Source organism: Chamaea fasciata, unplaced genomic scaffold (assembly GCF_029207755.1).
Source record: "Chamaea fasciata isolate MVZ Bird 193981 ecotype frontalis unplaced genomic scaffold, bChaFas1.0.hap1 SCAF_24, whole genome shotgun sequence".
Taxonomy (NCBI): Eukaryota; Metazoa; Chordata; class Aves; order Passeriformes; family Sylviidae; genus Chamaea; species Chamaea fasciata.
The window spans coordinates 3,323,803-3,349,768 of record NW_027094109.1 but is presented as its reverse complement, the minus strand read 5'-3'; the positions used below and the strand labels follow the sequence as shown (position 1 = coordinate 3,349,768).

At 48.8% G+C, this 25,966-nt stretch overlaps 1 protein-coding gene across 4 annotated transcripts; it reads right to left on the bottom strand.

Moving 5' to 3' along the window:
* Positions 1–265: 265 nt before the first annotated feature.
* On the bottom strand, positions 266–25,961 carry LOC136300839 (beta-galactosidase-1-like protein 2). 4 transcript variants are annotated; one of them, XM_066203495.1, is made up of 20 exons: positions 25,829–25,961; positions 22,967–23,026; positions 21,597–21,794; positions 20,720–20,788; positions 20,342–20,437; positions 18,968–19,076; positions 18,080–18,172; positions 15,474–15,555; positions 12,541–12,605; positions 10,068–10,152; positions 9,426–9,563; positions 8,727–8,807; positions 8,445–8,551; positions 7,921–8,067; positions 7,465–7,536; positions 6,624–6,705; positions 5,411–5,498; positions 3,014–3,128; positions 2,004–2,120; positions 266–1,498 (listed from the first exon to the last, which is right to left on the bottom strand). In XM_066203495.1, the coding sequence occupies exons 1-20, from the start codon at positions 25,909–25,911 to the stop codon at positions 1,412–1,414; spliced, it is 1,974 nt and encodes a 657-aa protein (XP_066059592.1). In that variant the 5' UTR covers positions 25,912–25,961; the 3' UTR covers positions 266–1,411. The 4 variants fall into 4 exon arrangements, with proteins under 4 accessions (XP_066059592.1, XP_066059593.1, XP_066059595.1 ...); XM_066203496.1 differs by having other exon boundaries at positions 6,624–6,702; XM_066203498.1 differs by lacking the exon at positions 22,967–23,026 and having other exon boundaries at positions 6,624–6,702.
* Between the last annotated feature and the right edge of the window lie 5 nt (positions 25,962–25,966).

Below are 25,966 nucleotides of genomic sequence, written 5' to 3'. Positions count from 1 at the left end.
TAATCTGAATTCCAGGCCCTGCTGGGTTCCAACCTTCCCTCCTTGGAAGGAAGTAACTTCCAGAAAGATGCAAAGGACGGAGTCCTGAGCACAGCCCTGCACATTTGCTCTGGCCACAGGAGCCTGGGTCCTTTCAGTGGCCCAGAGCTGCTGTGGCCCTGGGGAGCAGAGACAGGTGTGACCACACCTGGCCAGGATGGAGTGTGTTCCAGCTGCACTGTCTGTTCTCAGTTTCGAACAAACTGTATTTAAATTTGTTAAATAAAACGATGGTTTCTAAGAGCCAGAATAGCCTGCACCTCCGTTACAGACACAGCCTGGCGTTTCTCTCAGAGCCTCAGTCCTGGAACTGGCACAGCAGCGACTCCTTGGAGGTTCTGAAGGATTCACAGCTCAGGTTTGATCTCTCCCTAAGGAGGCTGCAGCTCCTCTGTGCCTTGGAGCTGGTGAACTAAAAAAAAAAAAAGTCATGTTTACCTAAATCCTGAGTTTCTGTTCAGAGGGACAAAAATTAAAAAGAAGCCAGGACCCAAGATCCCACAGCAGCTTTAAGGAGAAAGCAGGGATGAGTTTTCCCCCTTGCAGTCCCTTTGCTTCTACCCCAGCCAAAACCTGATCCCTGCCCATTTTCCAAGGGGGAATTTCATCTCTTCACAGTGTGAGCACTGGTGGAGAGGGCACTGCAGGACTCACTTGTTCTTTTCTCCTCCTTGGAAATTCTCATTCCTGCCTGGCCTGAAACATAATGACACATTTGATGGAAGACAAAACACATCTCATTTTTTAAATTATTTTTTTCCTTTTGAGAGAGAGACGACCTCCATAGTAAAACTTCGTGGAAAAATAAAGCTGAAATTAAAAGTCATTTGACAACCACCTTGCCTTCCAACAAGGGAACACATAATGGCCTTTTTGCAGAGAGACTTGCTAAAATCTGCCTCAAAGCACACCAAAATGGTTTTCCACACCTGATTACTCACACGTTCACCAACTATTTTCTCCCTACCTAATTATAAAAACGAGGAGGCCAGCGATAGCGCATTTTGGAAGTCCCTGGAAAGCTGAGCTCAGCTTCAGGTTCAGATGGCTTCAGTTCTTTTTCTCTCTCTCTCTCTCACCTGCCTCCAGCACCTTTTTACTCCCCCACATCCAGCAGATGGTCCAGAACATGCGCAGCCATCCGGGCTGGGGGGCCTCAGTAGTCCAGGGAGACGAGGCTGCTGCATCCATCCCTCCATCCGTGGAACAACGCCCTGCTTCCTCTGGCTGTCCTCTCCTCTGAGCTCACTGCCAGAGGGCAAATCCTGCCCCTGGCTCTCGTGGAGATGAGCGTGCCCAGGTGCTGAGCCATCACGTCCCCAGACATGCAAGCAGGAGTACTCAGGGTGAGCCAAACGTGGGGCAGCAGCTCTCAATCCACGTACTGGGTCCGGCCTAAGTAGGGGATGTCCACGGACTGGATGATCCTGCCCGCCGTGCGCTCCTCAAAGATCACAATCTGCACAGGGACAGAGAAAAGCCCTTCTTACCAACCCTGGGGGGGCTTGAAATATTTTGAGGAGGAGGGGAAGGAAGCACCATTTGAAGAGATCAGTGAGTGTGGGTCTGAAGAGTGACTGAGGCTCTGCCTCGGCACCGTGTGGTGGTGCGGGGATGGGGCAGCATCACATCAGCTTTGTGTGGATTGCCAACCTGAGGCAGAGCTGTGAGGTTCAGCTGCCGTCCTTGCCAGCCCTCGATGGCTGTCAGAGCCAGAGCCAGCTTTAGAGCAGCACCTTCCCTAATTTTCAGAGACCTTAGCACTGTCCTTCCCCTCTACTGCACTGGCTTTCAGCTAAAGGACTGTAGTGGCTTCAGGTTTGCCTGTCTCTGTTTGCCAGATTTAGTGTAGTGGTTTAAGTGTCTTTTCTGGTGTCCTGTGCATGCGTGGCTCTTTGGGACAAGGATCTTTAACAACCCCAACAGGCAAAGAGCGATCCCAGCAAACCCAGCAGAGCTCTCACCTCGTTGCCCCCTCTCCGTAGCCAGGGCCCAGGAAGGTAAAGTGTTTCCTGAGGTCCAATCTTCCAGTATCTTCCCAGGTTCTGACCATTGACAAACACCACTCCTTTCTCCCAGCCCTGGAATCGAGGCAGAACACGGAATTACTGATGCAGCTCGTTAGCATCCCCACAGGAAACCAAATCTGCTTCCACACTTGCATTCTTTCCAGCCACTTTCTGCAGGTTTTCTGCTTGCTTTCCCTGGGCAAATCCCTGCAGCCAGGAACATTTAAACAAGCCCTGTTGAGCAGGAGTTATCCTTAATGTACTCATTAAAAGGATAAAGCTTTCAAAAATGTGCAATTTGTGATTCGTGCTTGTACAGGAAATGTCTTCCCTTTGAACAGACAGGCCTTTATTCCTTCCCAAGCATGGAATATCTGCCCTCACCTCTTTCCCAGGTGACAGAAAAACTGAATTGCTGCTGGCTGGCCTGATTTACAATAAATATAATTTTCCACATAAATGGGAATGTGAGCTGGACAGTAAGGCTGGGCACAAGGCTGGCTCTAAGGGAGGGAAATCAGAGGAGGAAGTTTAATAACATTTAAAATCTCATCTGAAGTTCCATGCAATCTCACAGAGAAGGATGACAGGAATGCTAACTCCCATGCCACGGCCACAAAGAAGTGACTCTTTCCATGTCACACGGAGGAGACAGGAATAAAACAAAGCCCTCCTTTATTTTCTGTGCCCATTACTCCTCTGCAACTAGCAAATAGCATTTGTATACCAATAAAAAACGACTGAAAGGGTCACTGGCAGCTCTGCAGGGTCAGCGCTGCACATGTTTTCTCACAGGACACTCCAGACTGAACAGAATTACCTGGAGGAGCCTGTCAGACCTCAGAATAATTCTCTGAGAGAGAGAGGGGGAGGCTACAGGCACAGAGATCAGTCAGAGCTGTTACACAAGTGTCTCTCTCTAACCAGCTTTTTAAAAACCTTGATTAAGAACCACCAGCACTTGCCTGCAGCTTCAAGAAGGTGTCCTGTGGCTGCTGCTCAATCCAGAGCCTCCCGCGGAAAAACGCCGGCCCCACGAAATAATCCGGGACCGTGCTCCAGCCAGAGACGTGCTGCAAACTGCAACAGACAACAAGCCATGCTGGGACACCTGCCTCTGTCCCCAGCAGCCACAGCCCTGCCAGGCCAAGCTGGGGGACAAGAGGAGGATACCGGGGGCTGTCACTGTTGGAAAACCCCTTTTTCTGACCCAGAGATGGGGCTTCTGAGAGGTGTTTTAAAGACTTTTATTCCATTTTCAGTCTCATGAGAAGGGTGAGATGCTGCAGATGTTACAGTTCACGCCATCACAATCACAATCCAAATTATTTCCTAATTACAATCCATTACAGGAGTTTTTTGGCCCATCAGCTTTTGCCACGCAATGCTGCTAATACTTCTCAGCCTAAAAATCTAAAAATACCCCAGGTGGGTCTTGCTACAACACATCTTTCCCAGTTCTATTTCTCCAAAATACGTGGTCTGTTTGCAAGGCCATCATTTGAAACTTGTTTGCAGTTCCATTTCTCTCTCAGCAATGTCTGTCCTATCCCACGGCCTTTCTAAGTCAGCATTTCTTATCTCAGAGTTTGCACACAGATGCACAAGACTGCGTGAGCCTTCTGTCAGGCTTGGAGAATCCTCTACAGATCCACTGCCCACGTGGCACCACCTCTGGTGCTTCACAGCAAGGGGAAATGCTTTTTACAAGAGTGCATGGTGACAGGACAAGGGGAAAAAGATTCAGACTGGAAAAGAGCAGGTTTAGATTGGATGGTAGGAAAAAAATTCCTTCCTGTGAGGGTGGGGAGGCCCTGGCACAGGGTGCCCAGAGAAGCTGGGGCTGCCCCTGGATCCCTGGAGGTGTCCAAAGCCAGGTTGGAGTAACCTGGGATAGTGAAGGTGTCCCTGCCCACGGCAGGGGTGGGACTGGAGGATCTTTAAGGTCCCTTCCACCCAAACCACTCTAGGATAAAAGTTCTGCCTCACGTTGGTTGCTGAGGATCCTTCAGATCTGCCAGGGTGCTTTAAATGCCTGTGGCTTGCTAAAGGAGACTGCAGAACTGACAGGATTCCAACCAGACATTCCTGCCATGGCTCCGGCCGAGGAACAAACACAACCTTGCAGGTGTGCAGTAATTAGGGGAAATCTGACATTATTCCTTACCTGAGGCAACAATTTGGGAGCAGGGCACGAGCAGGAGAGGAAATAGGGAGAGCAGGATCCCACAGAAGCCCTGAGCTTCTGTCACAACATGTTCCCTCCAACCCTTACAAACTGCAGCTCTTGGACTGGGGGAAGTTATTGATCCAGTGCAGCCTGGCTGCTGCTGAATTATTCAACTAAAAGCCTGTGACAGCTCCTTTCACAACACTCCTCTCCCTCCTCCCCCGAGGGGACTGTGAGCTGATTGTGTTCCAGTGCTGCTGGTCAGCAGCCAGGAGCTGAGGGTAGTGGTGACTAATCTTGCTTTTGTTTGGCCGTGGCAGCTCACTTGCTTTAATGCTCCTCACTGGAAATATTCCTCTCAACACCCTGCAGTCCAAGAGGCTCTGAGTTACCCCATCAATAAGAATCCTTCAGGTAGCCCCTCAGCACCTGGTAAAACTGTCCTTAGGCATTTTAGAAAGTGGACTTTTTTCCTTTTAAAAGCCATTTCGGTTTAACGGGGCCTCTCTCTCTCCCCCTCCTACACAAAATGGGGCAGCTGTGGTATCTTGGGGGATGCACATAAGTTGCTTTTTGGTATTAAAAGCATCACTGAAAAGAGTGTCTCTGGATTGTGGCCAGAGTCCATAGGGCATCTGCTGCCTGAAACATTTGCTGAGGCTTTCTGCATGTGCTGACAGAGGCTCTTCAACATCCCCCTGCTAAATTTCCTTCCTTGAATTAAAGCAAAACAACATAAAAGAGAGAGAGAGCCATCTGGATTGTTAATGCACTATCAGTAGCTTTCTAGAATTAATCCATCCCTTGCCAGGCTGAATTACTAAATATATCAGCCAGATTGGTAATTTCCAGAAAGACCCAAAATTTCCAACATGTGGGTGTGAGGGGATCCTTCCCTTTGGGTAAGCCTGGCTTCTACCTACCTGATCTAACCCTGCTGCAAGGAAATCTTTAAATCCTGCACAGTGGGATTAGATTTCTCCCCTGTGTGATATTATGGACCAGCCGGCACCAGTTCCTGCACTATTTCAGGCAAAAGTATCAGCAAGGAACTTATCAGTGCAAAAACCCACCTCCCCACTGTTACCTCATTTAGCTGCTCCCTATTAGACACTGCACTGCTGGAAAACAGGTGGTTTCAAATGAGGAAAAAAGAAAACAAAACAAAAAAAAAAGTTAAAATCCCACAAACCTTTTCATGAAGGCAGGTTTCATCTCCAAACTGTAAATCTTGAAGTTCCTCAAGGGGGTTTTATTCAAGAAGACGTCACCAATTAAGCCTGCAAGAGCAATGGGGGTAATGAAGAGTTGAGGAACAGCTAAAGCTGATGGATTTTTGCTGTCTGAATCTGAGGAACAGCAGGAGATGGAAAGCAGCCGCATCGTGCAGTGGAATTAGAGTCCATATGGTCCCACTGCTCATCCAGCCTGAGTGGGGAGCAGCACTGAACTTTGGCCTCTCCATTCTCTCCTTCCCCTCAGGGTCTCAAAGCCCCTCCCAGCAGAACACACTGGGATGTGCTGGCTGGGGTTTCCTGGGATTGCTGGAATTCAGTGAGCTGACCACGCACAGGTATTTCTTTTTTAAAGCAGTCAATCACTTCTCTAACAGGCACAGCAAAACATAACTGAGCCAGGGCCGGTGCTGGGCTTTTCATCCCAGGATTTTAATAGAAGTCATAACATAATAAGTCATTCACCTTTAGCACCCTTTTGTTCAAGTGGCTCTCCCTGGAGCAGGCGAAGCCTGGGTGCTAATGGAGCCTCCTAATCACAGCACTGAGCCTGCCTAGGCTGCGCTGGGGTTTAGGCAACTTTTCTGCATTAAATAAAATCGATAGAGTCACATGCCTAACTTCATTAATCTATTTTATAGAGCTTTTGCAGAGTTCCCCACTAAAATAGAATCAACCCCTTCCAGCTCCACCACTGTGGGTGATAGGCTTGAGCATTTCAGTCAATTCTGCTCAAGGGGATGCAGTTCCCTCTTCCTGACACTGTGTGAGCTTTTAAATGGTGTGATCCTCCAATATCAAGCCCTCGAGGGAAAATACAGATTAAAAAAGGTATTTTCCTTCCTTCCCTGTGAAGTAATATGCTCACAGAGCAGGAGAAAAGGAGCTGAGCATCACCTAGGAAACCCAGAGCAGAGCAAGATTCATTGATAACCCTGGGTTTAGCTGTACCCTTATAAAATAAACCCTGGTGCAGGGCACTGAGCAGCCACTGCCTTTCCCCCCATCACTCCAGACAGGGGGTGAGGATGTTTATTAACACATTCCCTCCCTCACCCCATTTCCCAGCACCACCAGAGCTGTGCTGGGCCCTCAGCTGGCTGTGAGCAAAGCACACAGAGCGCTTTGAGAGCTCCCTGGGAGAGTTTGGGAGCGCAGAACCAAACCCACCTTTCCTCTGCTCGTTCAGGGCCAGCCCGTAATTGACGCGCCCACGGTTCTCCACCAGCAGCCTCAGCTGCCTGAAGCCCTGCTAAAAGCAAACCAGGAGAGGCATCAGCTGCACCAGCCTCAGCAGAGGTGCTTAAAGGGGGGAAGTGGCACCACAGCTGCAGTTTGTAAATTTAAAGTTCTCCACTGCAAACAGTGAGACTTTGCACGGAAGATTTCTGGATTTTTTTTTTTTTTTTCTTCCCTCTTGAATTTTGAATTCCCGTTTTGGTATCACCCACAGAGCCAGAAATGGAGTTTGACACAGGACAGGATTGTGCCACAACCTCTCCCACAAGTCTTAAGAACAACCAGAGTATCCACCCCTGCACCTGCTCCTACAGCCACCTCAGCTCTGCTGAAATGTGCTCAATCAATACAGTGTTCTTACTGACAGCTCCTACCAGGGTAAAACTGCTCTCAGAGCTAAGGAGAGACATTCCCCCTCATTCAATTTGAGACCTAAAAGCCTCCAAAGCCCCTCAGAACCACCTCTGTGCTAAGGAAGATGAAGCCTGCATGGATTTAATCTGCAATAACAGGCTACAGGTACTCCATGCTGGCTCTGGGAAGAAGGATGGCAAATTTTGTGCAGCAAGGGCTACAGTAACTTGAATTTTCTCCACGGAAAAGCATTCAGACCCCAATTTTCAATCACAAAGGGTAACTTGGCAGTGAAATCCCACTACCTGTGTCTGATTAGGGTACCAAGCTAGTCTGGGTTAGGAGGAGGTGCCCTTCTGAGACTTCTCCCTCTTTGGTGACCCTGTTACCCACACTCTGAGCAGCCCCCAGCAGTTACCTGTCCCTCAGGAATGGAGAGCTCCACTGTGTTGTAGTCCAGCTCCCCCACGTACATGGTGTTAACAAACACCTGCAGAACAGAGCACAGCAGACCAGAGCAACTGCTCATCAATTACATCATAATCACCTCACTCCAGCTGGATTTGGGGAGGAAATTAATTGTCCCTGCTTGAAACTACAACTCAAGTGTCCAAAACCGTGTCACTGTCAGCGCAGGTGGGAACAAAAGGATCAAAATATTCTCAGAACATTCAACATCCTAATGTTTAAAGACAAGTTTATAAGTGGGTTGATAAGTTTTAGCAGAGTGGAACTGGAAATTTAATTACAAGTGATAAGGGTTTAGGGGCTTAGCTGAGGAGTGGAAAGAGTGAATCACAGAATTAATCTAAAATGTGATGTTTCCCCCCATTTCTTGCCTCCCCCCACGCTGAGGGAGCCCCTGTGGCCCTACCTGTGCCCGGTCCCGGACGTGGTCCCTGGTGTGCAGGTGGCCCCCCCCAAAAATGACAGTCTCATAGAGCACATATCCATGGGGCTGCCCGATGCTGTCGTTCAGGTGCAGGTTCTCCATGTTCACAGGGAACTCTGACTTAATGGGCTGCAGGGGAGAAGCAAATGGAGCATCAGGAGTGGCCTCTCACGTGGACAGACCGTGCAGACGCAGCTCCTTTCTGGCAGGTGTTCAACTCTGCCACAGGTGAGAGCCTCCAGAGGGAACCCAAATCCCCTCCTGATCCTAAAGGAGCTACACCAAAATACCAGAAAAAGGAGCCAAAGACTTGCAAAACCACAATTCCAAGAGAGCAGAAGAAGCAGTGAAAAAGGTGAGATAAAAGATCTGCTGCTTTTGCATATCCTTGGCAAAAAAAAAAATCCCCCAACCTCATCCTTGTGGGATAACGAGGCAGAGCACAAATTGCTCTAAAAGTTGATGCCTTTTAGGTGTCTGGGCTGCATTAAAAGAGGTGTCACTACCTGTAAAAGTGCTGGCAACACATCCCAGAGAGAGATGTACTGGTGCAAGAGGATGGCACCATAGGAGGCCTTGCTTTCAATCATGGGAGGCAGAGGAAGGGGCTGGCCTGGGGTGCAAAAAGAAAGATAGAACAATGATTTCGGACAACGCAAATTCAAGATCCCTCCAGATCCTCCCAGCCTTAATTCCCACCCAACCACAGGCCCAGCAGAAGGGCTGATTTAAATAATTCCCTAATCTGACGGTGTGGGTGGAGCTGTGGTTGCTGGGTGTGTAATTACCAATGACCATGCTGAAGAGCTGTCGAAGCTTGAAGAATTTGGATGTGTAGTCCCCAGCCTCTGTCAGCACAGCGTCGTAATCTGGAAGAGCAGAAAAGCAGCACGTGTTCTAAAAACATAAAGCAGCTCTGGGATGGCTTCGTGGCAAGGAATAAAAGCCCCAGGCACGATTTTCATGGCATTGTTTATAGTATGGAAATCTGCACACTTTAATCTGAGCGAACATCACTAAACAGCCACAAAATTCCTTCATTTAGAGAAGAGCCATTCACACTTTGAGAGATTTAATTTGCACTCATCCAGAATTTCACACAGGATAAAGGCAACAATTAACCATTTTAACCGCGGGCTGTTGGGATGAAAAGAGATTTATGGTAAAATGTGACTTGGTAAAATTAAAAAAAATGGTGTCTTGGATCACCATCTCTCCCTAGGAAAAAAGAGATATCAATTCATCATCTGTGACACTGCTATTTACAATTCAGAACAAGGGAATCCCCCACATTTCCTGGAATGGGCTGGGAATTAGAAACAGTCATGCAAGCCCCCTTTGAGACAGGAATTTTCTCCTGAGCTGTGTCCCACCTCATCCCTCCAGGACACAGTGGTGGTGCTGATCACATCTCAGCGCTGCTGGCTCCTGTCCCTGGCCCAGGGACAGTCAGAGGTGCACAGGCAAGGCAGGGAAAATAAACTCACCATAACTGGTGACATCTGCCTTGTACTCATCAGCCTCCAACGCCCCGTTCATGAAGCCAAAGTTGGTGCCTCCATGGAACATGTAGAGGTTGATGGATGCTCCTGTTTTGAGGATGCTTGCTACAGTGTTCACCATCTCTGCAAAAAAAACCAAAAGGGCAGTGCCAGGGAGGCCACAGAGCACAAATCCGGGCCAGGAATTCAAATCAGACCCGTTCTGGTCACTCCTGGGCAATCACAGTGATTCGTGTGGGGATTTGCATCCTGCCCTCAGGAAGGGGCAGCACATCTACTGATGCATTCATGCATTCAAATAATCCTCTCCTCCAGGTGAAAAAGGGTAAAGCTCAGCTGGAATTTTGCTTTTAAGGAGAAGAGTTGCCAGGACTCCTCAGTCAGACTCCTAAAGGAACACACTAATGACCCAATTACAAAGACAATTGCAGGAGGATGAGAGAGTCGTTAAAACAGTTAAAACGGTCTGGGATAGCTCTGTTTTCACTGCTCTTTACATGCCCTGGGGGTTTGTTTTTTCAGTAGTAGCCTTCCAAATGAGCTTTTAAACCGGGGAGAAGGTGCCGAACTCACGCGGGGCTGAAATTCGCCACAAAACGTTCTGCAACAACAGCGTTTGGTGCTCACCATCTGCATCGAAGACATAGTGAGGGCCCCCCCAGTTATCAAACCACCCAGTCCAGTACTCCATCACCATCTTCGGCTGGTCTTTCTGTCAAGAGAAAAAACAGAGTTCAAACGGATTCAGCACAGTCCTGCAGTCATCATTTTTTTTTTTTTTTCTAGAGAAGAATTGTTCAAATCCAGTGTGGTGACGTGGTTTTACAGGAGTGTTTTCTTCTCCACTGGCACAGCCAAAAAGGAGCTCTGGGCACGTGAGGGACAAGAAGCTGTGGGCCAGCAAAGCCCAGAACAGCCAAGCAAAACTTTGTGCCTGTTATAAATACATATTATAAAGTTGGCTTTTTGCAATTATTAAAATGCATGTTATGTATAATATGGAAAGGTTTTACTGTATTTTCTTTTATTATTAACAGTCTTAGAAGTGTGATGAATGTATATTTTCTTTTTGAGTTGTAAAGACTTTTTTGTAACATTTAAAACCAGTTGAGCAAACTGAATCAAACCCTCACCAGAAGACAGGGAGAGAGAATCCTCCTACATTCCTGAACTGATTAGATCAAGGTATCGGTGAACCAAATGCTACAAGAAGGAATTTATTGATCTCCTGGTATCAGAAGAATAAGACATGCGAAGACTACCAGGGCCAACAAGAACTTCATCTAATAAAAAGTTAATTTGGTACAATGGGACAATTTTTGGGGGGGAGGGGGGCCCAAAAACCAAGGGAACATCTGAATTTAAAGAAATGCTTGAAAAATGCATATATAAAAGGCTAATCCTTAAAAGCAAAGAATTTGAAGGAGTGGGTGTGCTTTCTGGTGAGACACCTCAGCTGGAAACTTTTGCTTTTCTGTCTCCTAATTGTCTCTCTATATTTTTTTTTTTGTTATTAAACTTATAAATTCTTCTAAGCAAGTGAACCTCGTTTTCCACAGTGCCTCTGCACAGAGTCACAGAGCACACAATCAGGTGCCATCAAACACTTCTGGGTTGCTGCTGCAGCAAAGGGCCAAACCAACTGTCAGTGTTTAGCTCCTGCTAGAAACACACATTTATAAATGTCTGCTTATCTGCCACTGCCAGCTGAGAGCTCGCAGGTGCAGGGCAGGCAGCGCTTGCCAAGGTACAGCAGCAGACCTGAGCTGCTTTAATGCCTTTTTAATGCTGCATATGGTGCTGGCAGGGAAGAATTTGCAGGAATTAGGTCTTCATTAAAGGCTCTGCACACAGAGCAATTGCTTTCCATTTGTCAGTGCCTGCCAGCTCCCTGAGCTCCTGCAGCATCCCTCCTGTCCCCGTGGCATGGGCAGGGCAGTGTGTGCTCACCTGGCTGCCCCTCCAGCCTCCCGGGCTTTATTTTTGCCCTTTGTGCGTAACAGGGGCTTCGTCTGAGCCACAGCACTGGCTGAGGCAAGTGGCATTAAACAAACTCGTGTTTCATTAGGGGGAAACAACTGCCTGCAATCATCTAATCACTGCAGCTCTTGGAAATACATTTAATCAATCCATCCCCAGTGAGGCAGTCAGAGAAGGGATTTTATCACCTTCTGGAACAAAAACTCATAACAGGGAAAAATAAAACAGCTTCACAACCCCTCCAAACATTTCCTATCTCATAATTAGTGTGGCAAAGGAGGAGCTGCTTTTTTGGGGGCCACGTTGCGTTCATGTGGAGGGGAAGGTGCCACCTTCTGTTCATTTGCAGCGTTTGGGGAATTTGGGAAGACCTAAAGGAGGTGAAAGCACTTCCAGCAGAGCCGCTTTTTGCCAGTAGAGGAAAAGAAAACAAAGGAAAGCTGTAGGATTGAACATCCAGCATGCCAGCAGGGCTTCCCTTCTAAGGGAAGAGGTGAGAAGAGAATTGATCAGGGCTGGGGGCAGATCCCAACTGCTCACACCGTTCACTGGGAGCAGGCAGAGCACAGGAAAAGAGGACAGAGGGTGTAAAGAGAGAGATAAGCTGTCACTAACCCCAAAAGTTGCCATTCCCTCATCACAATCAGGATGCTGTTCACACCAAGTGTTCAATTCCCTCCCTGACTGCACAGAGGAGTTAAAAATGCTCAAGGGACACACTGAAACTTCATAAATCTACCCTGAATGAGGTAAACACCCACCACAGTGCACAGACACGCCTACAGCACATCAGCAGTTTGCAAAGGGCACCCACAGCACCGGGGTGAAGGAGCTGGGGACAAAGATGATGGAACTTCCAAGAGAGAGGACTGACAACTGTGCACTGGGATGCTCTGGCAATCAACACAAAGAAGTCTAACCCCTAACAGCCAAATGCAGGGCAGAGCTGCATGAAAAGCCTTTTTAGAAGGTGCTGGATAACAGGATTCTTAAATCCTCCTGCCCTGATTCCGGAAGGATTTGGCCTAGTGAGAAGGAAGCCTCAAATCCCAAACAGAATATCAGTGCTTCACTTCTAGAGCTGGAAAATATGGATGAACAAAGTGTTTCTGCATCTCACCTGAACTGTGTCCAGGTATTTCAGCAGCCCAGGCTCCAGTTTCTGAAAGTTAACAGTGGCCAGTGCTAGAGGGAAAGGAAAAATGTATTAATTTAGACTCATCCAAAATGTCTAAGGGACCATCTCCTTAGGCCCAGCAGGAGGGAGCTGCAACACCTTCTGAACCCCCAAAAAAACCTCCTCAGAGATCCCCCATCAACAGGAAGGAACTGCAACACCTTCTGAACGCCCCAAATAACCTCCTCAGAGATCCCCCATCAAAGCCTTCACTTGGTATGCAGAATCCAAGTGAACCAGAGCAGACAGTGGAATCCTCCCAGGCCATCTTTCAGCTCTAATGTGCAGAGATGTTAGAGAGAGAGAGAGAGCATCAGAGCAGCTCCTGGGGTGTCAGCAGCTCTAATTTGAGCCTGTAAAGCACTTGGAGATCCCCAGTTAAAAGGCACCACATAAAGGCAAACTTATTAGAAAGTCCTGTGTGGATGCCACACTGCTCTCCCGGGCTTTAGCTGCAGGAATCCCTTCCCAGGCAATATCCTGCAGCTTGTCATGTCTGTGGGGGAGAGCAAGAGCAACCACAGGACAGGAGAACCACAGAGAACTGGAATGGGAAGAGTTCTCTGTGCTCCTGGCCGTCCTCAGGCTCTGGAGTGGGAACACCTGCCTGCAGGACAGGAGACACTGACCTGGGATCAGTGTCCAGCCCCTGGCACACGTCTCACCCATTTCTGTGTCTCCCAGCCCTCTGTCAGGCTGATTTTTCTCCCAGACAAACTCTGCAAACGCAGCAGCGATGATGTGATTCGGCATTAAAAACTGACTTCTAACAACAGAGCTGCCATCAAACCCAGCCCCAGTTGTGTCAGGCAGAGCACTTCAAACAGAATATTTACAGAAGAAAAAGCTCACTTCTCACTATTTATACCTTGATTTCAATAGGCTGACCTATGTAGTGCGCTGAGCTGAGGAATCCAGCACAGGAAACACGAAAGGAGAACAAAACAAAAGGTGGATTTGGCACTGATGTAATGTGTTAGCTGGCAGTTCTGAGGGAGAACGTGCCCAGCTGAGCTTCTCATGAAGATTAACGGCACACCATGGAAAAGAGCAGCAGCCCCCAGAGCCTTATTTATCCTTCTCATGGGATGTCCTTCCCACGAGGCATCCCACCATGGTGCTCCAGCCTGGAGGGACAGCAGAGGCTTCCACAGAATCACCTCCAACATCATCGAGTCCAACCCAGCCCTGACACCTCAACTAAACCCTGGCACCGAGTGCCACATCCAGTCTGTCCTTAAACACATCCAGGGATGGTGACTCCACCACCTCCCCAGGCAGATCATTCCAGTACTTTATTATTTTTTCCATGAAAATCTTTTTCCTAATACCCAACTTCTATTTCCCTTGGCTTTGTCACCCATGAGCTCCCAGAAAGGTTTTATCAGGTCAGATCAGCTTGGGATTCTTGGAACCAGATTAGTTTGGGATGGAAGAACCCTTCAAACTCATCCCATCCCACCCCCCTGGAAGGGCAGGGACACCTTCATTATCCCAGGCTGATCCAAACCCTGTGCAGCCTGCCCTTGGACACTGCCAGGGATGGGGAGTGATTCTTGCCTCTCCTTTGGCCCCTTCCCCACCACTCCTGGAGCCCTGGTTATCCCACACATCTGATCAGTGACACCTTGGCTCTAACAGACAGATTGTTGTGACATCCAGGAGGCAAACTGGGATCAAAGAGCTCCCAGCAGAACACGCCGGAAAAAATCGACTCTGAAGGAGTTCCGAGGCTGCAGAGATTCCCTCAGGAGAGGAGGGCAAGGCAGGGATTTCCACACCAGTCACCCTGACAGCTCCGTGGCAGGCAGAGAGTGACTCTGTGTGGCCGCAGCTGAAAACTGCTGCACGCCCGAAAAAAATCCAAAATTCCTGATCACCGTGCTGGTGAAGGTGATTAACTCATCCATCCAGTTAATGGATTTATCCCTCTCACACTGACATGGAAAAGCGAAAGGAGGGGAAAGTCTTTCCCTTTAATCACCTCCATGCCTGAGATTGGGAATTTAACATTACTTATGACTGAGTGGTAACAGGAGCACTCAAAGGCTGCACCCTGCCAACACTGAATTTGGGGAGCAGTTACACCTCGGGCAGCTGGCAGGAACACAGGAGAGAGCAGAGGCCAAAGACAGAGTAAATCCCAGCTGAAATCACTGAAATTCTGAGAATCAGTGCCCCAGACAGTCAGGTTTAAGGCTCGGTGAAACTCAAGCAGCTGCACCTCCGTTCCTTCACAGGAAAAAGGAGGAGGGTGCTAAGCAGCATTTAAAAAACTCTATTAGAATTATACTTTATAAAAGGGAAATGGGCATTCCTTCTGCATTCTACACATCTGACACCCTCCTTTACCCACCTAAGGTTTTACACCCCAAAATAAGCTTGCTGAGAGGATAATGCTGCCCCACAAACTACTGCTAAATTCACTGCTTAAATGTAAAATTCAAAACCAAGGTTTTGATGGACCTTTTTCCCTTCTCTTGTTACTTGCAATGCATCTGCCTTAGGAATAAGTTACTACTGTTAGTAATTGCTGAGGAACGTGTTAAATATATATTGAAATGGGGCAATAAGCAGCATTTTCAGCCCTGTAGCCTGGTGAAACATTTAAGAAACGCTGGCTGCTGCCATCTCTTGACTCAGTGGGAAGTACAGATGCCCAACCCTTCACACACTTTGTGTCACACTTGATGTGGAAAATCAATCACTCTAAACCTCCCTGGGTTTCTCCTGGCTGCACCATGTAGCCAAGGGGTCCCTCCTCCCACAGGCTGAACACACTCAGTGGGTGCAGAGGGTGAATTAAAGTCCTGTTTTCCTTCCAAAGCCACATTCCCCAGGGATCACAGCCCTCCCTCAGCCCTACAAGCACTCACCTCCTTCCACTAAGCCAAAGGACAGCCCATTCTTGTTGTCTGAGGTCATCAGCAGCTCCACAATCCCTCTGTTTAACAGGGCCTGGGTTAAAAAGAGCAAAAGCCATTGTGTTAACGGAGTTTAGCATGTCCCAGGATATTAAAGCACTGCAGTATCACCTTCTGTGGGGACAGCCTGCGACTGGCAGTGCCTTGTAATGAAATGTCATCCCTGGGACATCTCCCATCCCTCCTGAAGCTTCCCTGCCCACTTTTCCCAGCTTAAAGACAACTGGAAAATCTTATTTTGTTTCAGAAGGCTGGACTGGTTTCTCAGTGATGCATCCAACTTCAGGGTTTTAGCTTCTGAGATCAATGTAATAAAGAGCTTCGCTCCTTTCATCAAAAGAGGAAGGAGGAAAGGAAAAGCAGCTCAGGTTTCCTGACTGCCTGACAGAGGAAGCTGAAAAGAAGGAAGAGCTGATTTTCCAAGGAACACCATCACAGGACAGCTCAGCTATGAATGTTTTTTCAACAATCAATGAATTTAGTGGTTCCTCAATATTACAGCACTAGAGGAAACAGCACTCCAAGGTTTTAAAATCCACCTGCACACACGAGGTTCCTCCCATCAGGATTGCTCTCTTGCAGCTGATTCTTTACAGAACAGTGGCTGATGTTTGGAGGAGAGATCAGGAAACCTTAGTTGTTAATTAACCACTCATTTCACTGCACTTGCATTGGAAATCGCTCCTCCAGCTCGCAGGAGCTCCGAGAACAAGGCTTCAGTCTCTTCAGTCTAAATTACTAATAGTGAAATGTGATGAAGCCCTTTGTTTGTTGTCCCTGCCTGCACAAAGAGCAGACCTGGGCATGGCACGGTGTCTGCATTAGAGAAACACTGCAACACAGACAAACCCAGCCCAGAGCCAGGACAACCTGGTGACTTTATCCACCCATCACCACCAAATTTATCCCTGAGCAGTCGCTGGATTCAGACAGAATTCAGCTGCTGAAGGAACTGGAATTTCTAATCAATTCTACTAAAGTAATTCTTTGAGCACTGCATTAATGCTAAGTGTTCTTCCCCTCGTTTTGAGGCAGAGCTGCCACACTTTCAATGCCTCCCAGAGTGCAGCAGAGAGGCAGGAATAGAAGCTCAGTTCTGTGTGGGAAGGGTCATGTCAATACATCCTTTCACTTCTAGGAGGGCAAAGGCATTGCACCCAAAATGTGAGGTAAGCACGGGGATTTGAGGTTTTGTGTGAGTTGTGGGTGTTTTTAATGAGCTCATTAATTCCAGGAAGATGCATCTTGCTCACAGATGCCAGATGTGAATTAATCCCCTTGCCACAAACCAGAACAAAGGCTCGGAGCCCCACCTCACATTAGATCCCTCTCCAACCAAAAACGAAGCCCTGCAAATCCTGCTCTCCCACTTTTCCATCTCTAACCACGATTCCGTACTGCCTCAGATGCAAACTGCACACAATCCCAGAATATGATGAAACAGCACTGCAAAAATACACCCACAGGCCTGGCAGGGGAATCTGTCCTGACAAGTCTGAAGCAGCACCAGCTCTCTCCTCACTGAGCCATGAAAAGCAAGGCCAAGCCTGCAGGCTGCTCAGACCCCCAGAGTCTCTGTGTCCCCTCCATTCAGGGCTCTGAAAAACACTTGCTTGGCATTATCCCTCATTTGTTCGTCTACACGCTTCATGTTTAACCCTGTGAGCAGAGTTAAATCACGGCACGAGATGGGGTGGCTGCAGGAGCTGGCACAGCCCTAAGGGGATTAGCACTCCTGCCAAGGATTTATTTGTTTGAAGAGCCTCTGGACACCCTGAGCAATGGGACAACGTGAGCCTCAGGGTGCTCAGGGTGCAGCTGGGGTGCCCAAAAGGTTTCAGAAGGATCCCCTAATCCTGCAGCACAACAGCAAGACTGGATGGGTGACCCCCTGACGTGCAGCAAGACCTTTAAGCATTCAGTGAGAAGAAATGAAACAACAAACCCTGTTAGAGACACACTGCAGATCTCATTATCTGCCTGCCCTGCATGGTGCTGGGGGCAAACAAACAGGTCAGAATGCCGTGAGATCCATCAGGATAATCCAGCCTCCCTGGGCACGGGCCAACTCCTCATCCCTGACTCAGAGCAGCCAGGGCACAGTTTAATCTCTTTTTGACAGGGGTAAGGGAGGCATTAGGCAAATTAACCTGCCTGATGCAGAGCCCCACATTACACAAGTTAAGGAGCGTGCTGGTGACCTGTTCCCATCGACTTTCCTCCAGGAAAGTCAGCAAAGGGAAACCTTTATCAAATATCATTTAAAGAGGCAAAACAGGACCCATAGGTGAGAGCTTCTTCAAGGCCAGCACTGCAATACAAACACTCCCCAGCTCCCTAACACCCTCTTCTCTGGAAGACATAAGAACACAGACTTGTCAACACTGAGAGAGGGTCATGTGCCAACTCTTCCACTCCTGGAGGCAACATCCATGGAAAATGCAGCTGGTGCTTTCAAGAGTCTCTCAAACCCCACTCCAAAGAAAAAGGAAAACAATGTAAGGAAGGTGATTCATGGGAGAGACTGACACAGAAACAAGTAAAAGTGGCACCATTACCATTTTGACATAGGTCATGTAGTTTGGGTCTTTGGCGTAGGAACCGTACTCATTCTCCACCTGCACTGCAATGATGGGACCTCCTTTCTTGTACTGTGGGGGACAAAAAGGGAGAGAGGTGGTGTTCACCAGCATTTCTAACCACAGGAGCCAAAATCCCACCAGCTGGCAGGAAAGATGCACCAGTGTCAGATGGAGTCAGCCCCACCCTCCCATGCTCCCAAACTGAGAGAGAGAAAACTGCAGCCTGTGCTGATCCCTGGAGCAAAAGTGGTACATTTGTTATTTGTTTGTACATCTGCCTCAGCCTGCTGCTGTCACACACAGCCCACACTGCCCTGTGCAGCCATCCCCACCCCTGGAGAGGGACAAGGATTGGGCTTTGTGGGAAATGGATTTGTAGAGAATTCTCCACGCCTGACAGAAGGCTCACACAGTCTTGTGCATCTGCATGTAAACTTTGAGATAAGAAATGCTGACTTAGAAATGCCATGGAATAGGGCAGAGAGAGAGAGAGGGCATTGTTGAGAGAGAAATGGAACTGGAAACAAGTTTCAAAGGATGGCCTTGCTAATAAGACTAGATACTTTGGAGAAACAGAACTGTGAGAGATGTGTTGTAGCAAGACCCACGAGGGGTAATTTTAGATTGGCTTTAAAGCATTTACAGCATTGTGTGGCAAAAGCTCATCGGCCAAGAAATGCTTATAATGGATTGTAATTAGGAAATAGTTTAGCTTCTGATTGTGATGGTGTGAATTAAAACATCTGTAACTGTCTCAGCCTTCAGGTGAGACTGGAAACAGAATAAAAGTCTTTAAAATGCCTCTCAGTTGCCCCATCTCTGGGTCAGAAAAGAGTTTAAAGGGCATTATCTGGCAGGGCTTGCCTGGAGAGGGACAACAATGCGCATCAGGTGATCAAAGTAGGCGTCCACGGCCTCTGTGAAACCCTTGTAGGTTGTCCTCAGCTGCATCTCGGGGTCCTGCAGCAGCCAGCTGGGGAAAAGCAGGAGAGGGAATGTGTTAGAGACTCCTGTGCAGCCAAGCAGAGGCATTTCACCCACCGGAATGGAGTCACAGCTGGGCAGGGGTGGTTGGTGTCACCTGCAGCCCACGGTGGGGCTGTGTCACCCCGGGTTGTGAACAACACCACGTGTCCATCACTCACTTGTGAATAAATCCAGCCTCCAATTCCCCATCTCCTCCTCTTCTTTTTGTCCTGCACTTCAGGCCTAAACTCATTTCATCACCTCTAGCAATAATATTTCAAGGGTTAATCTCATCACTCTGAAGTGAATTCCCTGCATTCCCAAGGGCACTCTACAACCAAGTGCTCCTTCAAAAAATCCCAATCCCTTCTCAAAACAAAGATTTCTGTAATTGTTCCCATTGCTCCTACTGCTGATTTACAAGGCTGGGTTCTGTTTGGAGTTAACAGAAAAGAGGGCAATTTGCTGAAGAGTAGAACAATACAATGCTGTAACAATTTAAGGGGAATGAGCCTGTATCTTCATTTTCTCTGCAAAATGAGACCTTAACTAATATCCTTCCAAAGATCTGAAAGACTCAACTCTTTGCTAAATGTGGCTCTGTGGACTTTAAAAAAATCATCTCCTTTCTAGGAAAATGAGAATTGTACTGTTGCTCTTAATTAGAATTTTTTATCTGTCTGATAAAAAAAAGAAAAACATGTGGGTGATGTGACAAAAACTGACAAGAGATGCACTTCTCATAATCTGGAGGTGGCTTCTGGCTCTGGCCATGAGGAGCTCTGCTCTCAGGAGTAAGGCCCTGACACCTGAACTCCAATGCTAAAGGCAGCTGAAAAGTTTTTTAAAAAAAATAATCCCCAAGTATCTCCACTGAGGTTTGTGCTCTGAGCAGGTAAGGAAAACAAGTGGTAACCTCCACTCAGGAACCAGGGAAGTCCCAGTGCGCCCAGAGCCCCCTCCAGCTGTGCTCTTCAGGGGAAAACGCAACAGGAGGCTGGAAAAGTTGTGGGGTTTCATTACTGCCAGCCATATAACGCAGATTTCTAGCAGGACTTTTAAAACAGAGCTGACATGAAGCAAATTCTTACATCAAACCCTGATTGTGTTAAACAGAGTCAAGGTGCAACAGCAAGGTGGGTTCCCTCAATTCTATTTTCTTGCTGTAACCATTATACCATAAAACAATTATTATTGTTTTAAACACTGTGATCAGGAGCTTGGGATTTGTTTGTCCCTAATGCTTCCCTGAACTGAAACTTCCACACTCACCTGGGCAGACCCCCGAGGTCCCACTCGGAGCAGATGTAAGGTCCAGGGCGCAGGATCACCCACAGTCCATTTTTAGCTGCCAGGGAAAGGAAGGCCCTGGGGATCCAGACAGAGGAATTATTGTCTGCCTGCAGGACCCCCACTCCTAATACTCCAACCACTTCGGAATTTGGGTACCAAAGCAGAAGGGAATTGATGAAGCAAAGACACTGGATGGGTGCTAAACTGATTAGATCCCCAGGATTCCAGAAGGAGGGGAAGGAATGAGTCCCCATTGCCTGATCAAGGCACATCTGGAAATAGTTTTCACCCAAACACCACACACCCCCTCCCCTCCAAACAGGAGTGTTTCATACCACAGCTGTCTGTGCCACATACCTCAGATCCAGGTTTTTACTGAAGTCAAACTTCCCTCTCTCCTTTTCGTGCAGGTTCCACGGCACGTACCTGAAAGGCAGAGTGAGGTGAAGGATGTGAGTGGAGGGGAAGGATGAGGTCTGAGATGCCAAAAAAAACCCCTGAGGCCCCACTATGATACAGACTTACACCTGGCCAGAGTGTAATGAGCCTCCTGAAGATGTGTCAGTTCCTGAGGGTTGACCTGCAACCTCCCAGAGTGGCTTAATAATATTGCAAGACCTCTCCTTGGATGTGTTTTGTAAAGCAAAACGATTTAATAAATGAGAAAATACCAAACAACACAGAAACAAAAAAAGTAAAACCCCAGTTTTTGGTGTTAAAACACCCCAAAAAGCACCTGAGCACCTCTGTGCTCCTTCTTATCTACACAACGATCAAGGAAGGACCATTTGGCTTGCTGCCAATGGATACAGCTCCAGGTTTTGAGAACCATTTCCCAAGCCCAGCAGGTGCTCCTATGCTGGCACTGAACCAATACCGAGGAGAAGGGCATGGAAGATCCTGGCTTGGCTTCCTTATTTGTCCAGAAGTAAATCAAACCTTTGTCCTCAAACAGAATCATTTGCTTGGGTGTGGAAATGCCCTGCTACACCACCATCCTTCCCTGTGTCTTTTCCCACAACAAGAAACATGGAAAGACATTGTTTTGGCCCACTGCAATCGAGGACCAAGTCCCACTGGTGAGGAACAGGGGAGAAATTCCGGATTATCCCGGTGGATGTCGCAGCGTTCTGACCTGTTTGTTTACCCCAATAACAACAACGAGATCTGCAGTGTGTCTCACAGGGTTTGCTGTTTAATTTCCCCTCCCAGGCTGGGCAGGGAGGGCACTCACGTGGTGAGGGTGTTGAGGCCACAGGCTCTCATTTTCAGCATGCGATCCTCCCAGTACTCGCGGGGCACTCGGAAGTAGTGCATGGAGCCCCCAAAGATGCGGAAGGGCATCCCTTCCAGCAGGAACTGGGACTTCTCTGTCTGCAGGCCCAGGGTCCTCCCCCACAGCCCCAGAGGGGTCAGCTCGCTCCAGTTAAACCTGCAAGAGAAAAGGATTCAGTGAGCAGCCAGTCCTGGGCAAAGGAGTGCGTGCTCCTCATTCCAGCGCACCCAGCAGAACCCAGCTCTGACCTTCCTGCTTCTCTTGGTGATACAGAGCACAGAGATTGTTCAGAGGGCTCTAAGCCAGTTGGGAGATCTTCCCAGATGTAGATTTAAATCCATTTCACTGGCTGCTTCCCCCCCGAACCCCCAAGCCACCGTGCCACACTCTACAACTGACTCTGCTTGGGCACAGAGCTTGAAACTCACTGCTGAAATCATGGATGTGAGTGAAATCAAGTTTTCCCTCCCAATACTCACAAACACTTCCCTAACTTATGGAATTCAACATCTCCCTGCTTTGCAGCAGGCGGGCACAGGGCTGATTTCCAGATCCATGTTCCAGCAGCAGCTGCATCTCATCCTTGCCATCCTGAATTTCTTGGGGACTCTGGTATCTTCCAACTCAAAGCATGGGAAAAATAACCCCCCTCACCAGTTCCCTGTGAACAGAGAACCTTTTCCTCAATTCAATGAACCCCCTGGATTACAATCATCACCCAGGAGAGACTAAATCAGTTGTCACCACAAACTTACCTCTGCCCACATCACTGCTTACATTAATCCTGAAAATGTTATTTGCCAGAAGAACCAGAGCCGGGGGCCCAGCAGCTCCTCAGCACTTACCAGAGTGAGCAATCCTGCTGTCACAGCTCCTCTCGGGTCACTTCCTGCACTACTCATGGCCTTGCAGGCTCCCAGCTCACTTTGGCTGAACCAAAACCCCATTTTATCAACACAACACAGTGTCCCTGCCTCCACCAGCCCACCCCGGTGGCACAGCTCTGAACACACAGAGAGTCAGACAAAGACAGCTTGTTCCCTGTCAGAGCCAGATGTGAGGAGTGAATTCCCAGCTCCAGAAAGAAGGAATGACCCACAAGTTTGGGAGGAACATCACAGTGAGAGAAGAGAAGAATGCCTTAAGCCTCCAGCTGCTGCCTAGGCTATGGGTGAAGCAGTTGTTAGCAGAGGGTGAGGATGCTCAGAGCTCGTGGGGATTGCTATCCAGCAGCCTGCCCATCCTCAGACAGGACAGGGGGACTACAAGGAGCTAAATCTAAGGTTTGCAGGGCACTGCACAGGCTGGCTGACAAGCTCAGAGGGTACCTGAGTAGCACAGCATTCTCACAGGGCTCTGAAACAACCGGCAGCAGGCAGGGGTAATACCTGGAAAAGGAAGCCAGATGAGATATTCACTGCCTCAGGTCAGTGAGACTCACACTGATTGTCCAGCCACTCACAGGAACAGTGCTGAGCACGGAGCCCGTGGTGTATCAGAAGGTGACAACAACAGTACATGATGATAGGGCAGCTCAGGTAGGAGAAATGAGTACCGAACACCAATCTGCCACATCTAAAGCGTGACTGCCTGAGGAAGAACAGCACCAAAAATGCTCATCTACATGAGAAACACAGCCAGAGAATGATGACACCAGGCTGGGAAACAGCAGCATTGCTCCCAAGGAATTGTTACGAATTTCAGCAGCAGGAAAAAAAGGGTTCTCAAGCCCCAAACAGGATACCCCATGGCCACCTGGCCCTCTATGCTGCTAAACTACAGATTGGAACTCAGGCAAACCCAACCAGCAGTTACATCTACTCCTGTTTTAGGTGGAGAGCCAGAGGTGGAAAGCTCAAAGGGGCCTGGAGGTGCAAAACTCCAATTTTTATAGATTAGGTTGGAAAAGAGTTTCCAAGTTGTTTCTGAGCTAGGTAGAGCCCTAAATTACCCCTGCACACAGAAGTGCTGCTGAGTGGTCCCAGAGTGAAGGCTGTGCTCAGGAAGCACACACAGCCAGATAAAAATAAACTAATCACTTAAGCTCATCTTCTTAATCCCAGGCATAACTAACCTGGCACATTCCCATCAAGTTTGCTACTTTAAAACTCCCCAACCCCAGCACTTTTTCTCCCCGAGAAGGGCTGGTAGGAAGCTCCCAGGCTCCCAATGTTTTCAACACATTATCCCAAATACCCTGAAACCCACAATTCTCATTGGGATCTGTTCAAGTAACCTCAGGAAGAAACATTTCTGTGACTCAGCAGAGCTTCATCCTGTTAGCCTGAGCTGGATTGCCAGAGTTTAAAGTGTACCTGGGCTCTGTACTTCCTCCTGAGAGCAATTTATAGCTCCCAGGAGATCTTTTTTTTCTCACTTCTGTAATGACAGAGCAGGTTGCAAATAATTTTTTGTTGTTGCTTTTTACTTCGTTAAAGGTTCCTGGCCTTTAATCTGGGAGTGTTCCAGCTCAGGCTGGATGGGGTTTGGAGCAACCTGGGATAGTGGAAGGTGCTGGGCTGGATGAGTTAGTCCAATAAGATGGAATAAACCTTTGTAAGATGGAATTTGACGCGCAAAAATACAGCAAATGGAAAGTCCCAATTAACTTCTGAACCAAAGAGCCACACTGTTCACGCCTGTGAAACACAAATGTGGCTGAAGTCATCTCTGCAAGAGAGATTTACCTTTGGTGCTCAACCACCCCATACCCAGACCAGGTGGGAGAAGAAAGCTGGTGGAAAAGAAAACAGCCAAACCAGGGGAAAAAGCCATTAAGTCCTTTGTTGCTGCTAAAGGATGTGCTTCAGAGGACAAGGGACTTGGCTGCTAATCCCTAAGCTCCACTGAGACCTCCAAGGGCTTTGCTGTTTATTCCGGGCTTCCTCTGGCCAGGGGAAAGTGAAAGCTCTGAGCTGCCCTGCACAGCCCCCGTGCTCACTGACCATGCCTGAGGTAAGGACTGCAACATTTTGTAGAACACTTAATTCTGCATCCAGGGGTTTATTCTGCATCCAGGGGTTTGTAGATACACTCCTACAGGAGACAGATTCTGTGCCTCCACCAGGTCTCAGTTTGCAATAATCCTCCCTAAGAACCCAGGTGGCACAAACCCAAGGCCAGCTGTGCAAGAATTTTGCTTCTAATTACGCAAAGATTTATTAAAGCTTTTTCCATAGCACTGAGGATCAGGTTTACTCCCGACTATGATTTTAAGAACCTGTTATAAAACTTCCAGCTGGCAATAAATAACTATATTGCATCTCCACACGTATCCATGTGCATTTCCATGTCACTGCGAGGGAGTGAAGAGTTTCTGTCACCTGGAAGCCACAAACATGGGATACGTTCCTCTGGGAAAGCGCATCGCCCCCAAGAAGAATGTGATCTAAACCACGTCGGATTCAAGTCAGAACCTTAAAACAACTTCTTGCTGCTACTGGTGGGCTACTGAGGACCAGCAGGAGGAAGAGGCTTACACTGGAGAGGTGAGCATGGGCCATGGGTACCACACTGCTCCGGGGACACAGAGCGGGGAAAGCCAGTCCCGGAACAGGCCGGAGAGAGGGAAACAAGGCTGGTGCCAGCACGTCAGGGAGCCCCGGAGCTGGGTTAGATCTGCCGGAGCGATTGATTCGCCAAGTGCATTATCCAGCAGCGCTGCGATGATGTAAAGCCTCCCCCGAGCCAAGGTCGGCAGGAGAGCAGGAGCCCAGCGCAGAACCTGATTGATGGCGCCGGCGGCGGGGCTCCCCTCCGCCGTTACACTCGGTGATGGACACGGGCCGGGGACATCAGGTGCAACCGGATTTATTTAAAGCTTTGGATAATTCCGGCACGGCGGCTGCGTTACCCGCCGCGCTCCTTCCCACGCTCCGGTTCCGCTGCAGGAATGATGGGAGCCGAGGTCTCCGATAGGAAAGGACGGGATTCTACCGAGCCTGCCTCCCGCCCGTTAACTCCCCGGCGGCGCGCGGGAGGCACGGACATTAATTACGTTAATTACGTTAATTACCGCTCTCCCCTCCACCGCCGATTCCATCCATGCGCAGTTTCTCCCGCAGCCAACCCCGCTCCCGGCGGCGGGGCCTGCGCCCGGCGGGGGCAGCGACACCCGCCCCACGCCCGACCCGGCCCGGCCCCGCCGCCCACCGGGGCGCGACCCCCGCGCCCCCCGCGCCGGGTCTCACCTGCGCAGTAGCAGCCACAGCACGACCAGGAGCAGCGCGACGCCCCCGAGGCGGCGCTGCCTCCGCCCCCCGCACGGCCACATGGCGGAGGGACCGAGGGACGCCGGCCCCGGGACCCGCGGGCCCCGAACCCCCGAC